The 4,151-nt window shown below is 35.8% G+C and overlaps 1 protein-coding gene across 1 annotated transcript in view; it reads left to right on the forward strand.

Annotated features, from left to right (window-relative positions):
• Window positions 1–3,630, forward strand: part of wb (wing blister) — a 14,341-nt gene extending 10,711 nt beyond the window's left edge. Inside the window, exons 12-15 of the mRNA XM_017623890.1 lie at window positions 1,675–2,293; window positions 2,909–3,042; window positions 3,106–3,132; window positions 3,364–3,630. Of these exons, the coding sequence (XP_017479379.1) occupies window positions 1,675–2,293; window positions 2,909–3,042; window positions 3,106–3,132; window positions 3,364–3,537 (954 nt within the window). The 3' untranslated portion in view covers window positions 3,538–3,630. The remainder of the gene's footprint in view (window positions 1–1,674; window positions 2,294–2,908; window positions 3,043–3,105; window positions 3,133–3,363) is intronic.
• Window positions 3,631–4,151: the final 521 nt, after the last annotated feature.

Genomic DNA, 4,151 nt, shown 5'->3' on the forward strand with positions numbered 1-4,151 from the left:
ACTCAGTGCGTGTAGTCCCTACGCGCGGAAGAAGTGAAACTTAATAGAGGAACTTCTTCATCTTCATCTTCTTTTTTTTTATTACTAAAACCAGCTACTTACTTTACTTACGCTTATCACTTCAATGCTGCATGCTTCAAACATATCACGAGCATACATTATCATTGAATTTTCTTTTTTTATTTTATAGGATTTTAGTTGTTGAATATAGATAAATCCAAAATCGAGTCCCTTACGACAACGAAAATTCGTTAAATTTTCCAAAAACTGGCTTGAAAATTCATTCAGCTGTTGAGTTAATATTAAAGCAAAGGCCATATTCTATTGTAATTATTGCTAATTTTTATATGTAAAAAATATTTAAAATTTTGTAAATTACCTTAATCACTCTACGGTTGCGGTACTATGCCTAGAAAACATTTTTGTAAATACCTGCCCTTAAATGGCTTCTATAAGTCACAAATGTTTAGTATAAATTTAAATTTATATGCCATATTTAATGAAAGTACTGAAACCCACATAATTTGCTCTTTATGTATGTATGTATCACATTTCTGTTGTCATTACAAAAGGTCATAAGTGATGCCACTTGAAAAATTTAACATTATTGAAAAGCTGTTTTAAAGAGGCCGTTAAAGCTTTTTATAGAACCATTTTAAAAGTTCTCCACTATAAAAAAAAATCTCAAAATTCCACTTACGACCTTTTACACTGATGACGACGCATTCTATTCTGTCATTATTAAAAATTTCATTTAGCATTTAAGTAATTTTCGCATACAGCTTTTTCTAAGCTCAACTAAACTATATCAAAAGCTCATCGGTTACAAATAAAAAGCTATCATTTTGCCACAAAGTAGACTAAATACATATTTCACCTTCATCACATTGCCTTTTTTGTGTTTCCTTAAGGCGGATTCAACGCTTTAGTTCAGAACTTTACCTTCATGGAAGAAAAAGTACAGAACTAGAACGATGAATCCGCCTTTAAGCTTTTGTATTTTAATTTATAATTGAGAATTTATTTTATGTAGAGCAAATTCATTTCGACTTCATTTTGCCAATATTAACTACTTAAATAAATAGTATTTAATTTGTTGTTGTAATGAAAAAATATTTAACAAAAATTTTCATTTACATAATTTAAATAAAGCATTATTTTTAACAAAAATCAATCATCGAAAAAGTTTTTTATTTGTTGGAAACTAACCTCCATTCACATTGTTCGGCTTCACTAAATTGTTCTCGGAACACTAACCAATTAAAAACAAAAACGCTTTCACGGCAAGCAAAAGCTCCACATAACAAAAAAATGCGATGCGTGAAGGTGCAATTGTACAAAATTAAGAGAACATAAAAAAAATAAAAATATAATTGGTAAGTGGCTAACTTTTCTTACACACTAATTTGGGTTCCTAAAAGTCTGTAAATAGCTCCCATATTCCCATTCGTAAATAGAAAGGCAGCTCTTTGAACCGCACAAATTTTCATAAAAGCTCTGCTGAAAAGTTTGGCTAAAAAAGCTTACTTGCAAACATTAATACAAATTTAAAGAAAAATTAAAACTTTCCAAAACCCATTCGTCATCGTCACCTTCCCAACCCCCTTTGCCATACTACAAGCATTTGAACTCTTCTATCCCCTTCTCTCTCGCGCGCATCCAACCACTTTACAGGTCGGCAGCTATTCGTACGAGCCGAGCGCCTTCAAATTTGGCGATATCTCGCACAGTTACGCCCAACTGCAAGTGCCACAGCGTAATTTCTGGCAACGTAATTTCTACATTTCTTTCGATTTTCGTTCCTTCTACCCGAACGGTTTGATTTTCCTAGCACCGGGCTCCAAGGAGAAACACAAGCACTATGTGGCGCTCCTACTCAAAAATGGTCAGCTGTTGCTGATTGTGCGCGGTCGTCGACGTGAAGAATTAAAATTGACAGCCAAATTGGACGATGGCGAATGGCATCACGTGACGATTTTGTGTCAGGAACGCAAAGTTACCATGTCTGTGGAGATTGGTCAGACAGATCAGAAGACATCAGCACAAATGAAGGTGCCAAAGAAGATTGCCGCCACGAATGTGGTCTACGTTGGTGGTTTGCCGGAGAAGGTGCCAAAGCTGCCATCGGAATTGTTGCAACGATTAGAGCCATTCAAGGGCTGCCTGCGACGCATGAGCATCAATAATAGTACACAAGATCTGGCGAGGCCTGGTAAACATCAGCATGTTGGACAATGTTTTCCGAAAGTGGAGAAAGGATCTTATTTTCCCGGTGATGCCTATGCGATTTATAGTAAGTGAGAATAATTGTGTTGTGTGATAAGGTAGTGTAAGATAAAACGATTTTGCTTCATCATTGAGCAACATCAAGAATACTTCATCAGGTAGGTTACGAGATTACATTGACGGTTTCATGGGATGACAACGGTCGACTCAAAGAGCTCATACCCTCAAGTGGCACAAAGTGGAATAAAATGCTAACTTCGAAAACTTTGTTTGAGTTATTGTATATAATATTAAACAAGAAGGTTCATGACCAAAGTTCGCCCAAAAAGTGATACGACTGGATTATAAAAAATAACTTGGGCCACATTAGCAGACTATGCCGGCATTTTTGGAAGCGTACTTCTTGAGTGGGTTAAGATTTATGGAATTTTTGACCTCACGGTTTCGACTTCGAGAACATAGTTATATGAAAAGTTAACTGTTCAAGCACCCTCTATCTAGGTCGATGTATACTGCGAATGCAAACCGTGAAAAAGCATTCAAAAGTCAACGACTTGTATGGAATATGCATCAAAATAGAACCAGGAACGTGGATCCCATGCGTTTTCTTTCTTTTTTTTTTGTACCAAAAAATAAGTCCATTTCACAACCAAAATACTTTACTAATCCCAAATAATTTCAGAACGCAATTTCCATGTTGGCAAATACTTGGAATTCGAGCTGGATTTTCGCACCTCAGAACTGTTCGGTGTTCTACTGAGCATCTCAGAGCCGTCAGGTTTTCCAGCGTTATCGCTCGAGCTCAATAATGGCAATGTAAGCGAAAGTTGTTTAAGTTTTCTATATTTTCTTCTAATTCTTAACTCAATATTTTTCCAGATCATCTTCTCAACCGATCTCGNTAAAGTAAACGTTTTTTTATACACTGGGACAGGATCAAAACTGTTGACCAACGCTGTTTTCAATAAAGAATAACGAGCGTAATGCCGAATTTCACTGGAAAATAAAATGGCAAAAAATGTGTGCCATTGTTGAAACGAACTTAAGGACTATTCTTACAAAAGTTTATTATTAAAATGTTTGTCATTGAATGCCTAGTGTAAATCCGGCATAAAGAATCACATCAAATAATCATTTTCTCTCTATATTTATTTAGAAATCGCGCCCACTGGCACGCTGCTGACGCGCGAAAATTTCAAAGGCTGCATACGCAATGTGTCCATACGACAGGAGAGACGCGATTGGGTCGATATGGATGAGTTGCATAATGTGCTGCTGAGTGAATGTCTGGTCACAGGAGTGGAGCCATGATTACTTAGTGAGGATGCAACTGTGGATGTGCCTTAAAGCATTGTAGATATGTACAGTTTTCCTGCCTGCCGTGATATAAGATAATGTCTACAAAAGCTAACGCACTCTAGACGGTCTTCGAATTGGTGCAAAAAGGACGCATAGAGTCATAATTGTGTTTATTTCTTTTGTAAAGAAGTCATTATGAGTTTCTCCTAACAGCCAATTTAAGTTTATTCGCCTGGCAAGTAGATAAAAAATTTAAGAACCGATTAAAAATAGTACAAAAGAGTTGCAATCAGTAGCATCTTAGCCTTGGAGAATAGAGTTGGAAGCCATTTNTGAAGTATGGAAGAGGGAAAAAAAAATTTTCTAATAGCGTTGAATCAGTTTGAAATGGTGAAATACTAAAGTTTATCAAAAAAGAACTAAAAGAAAACTATGCAAATTAAGTGAACAAAAAACTAAAGAAACGACGTTTTTTTTGCGCAGAAAATTAAAAAAATTGTTTCATAAATGGACAGTTGACACTAGTGATAAACGATATGGACGTTGAAATGATCCTGCTTTCTGGATTCCAATTAACAGTCATGAATCTGACTAAAACAATTTTTCAACCCAACACGCAGACGCCC

The sequence above is a fragment of the Rhagoletis zephyria genome, unplaced genomic scaffold (genome assembly GCF_001687245.7).
Source record: "Rhagoletis zephyria isolate East Lansing unplaced genomic scaffold, Rhagoletis_zephyria_1.1 Rzeph_scaffold_03387, whole genome shotgun sequence".
NCBI lineage: Eukaryota > Metazoa > Arthropoda > Insecta > Diptera > Tephritidae > Rhagoletis > Rhagoletis zephyria.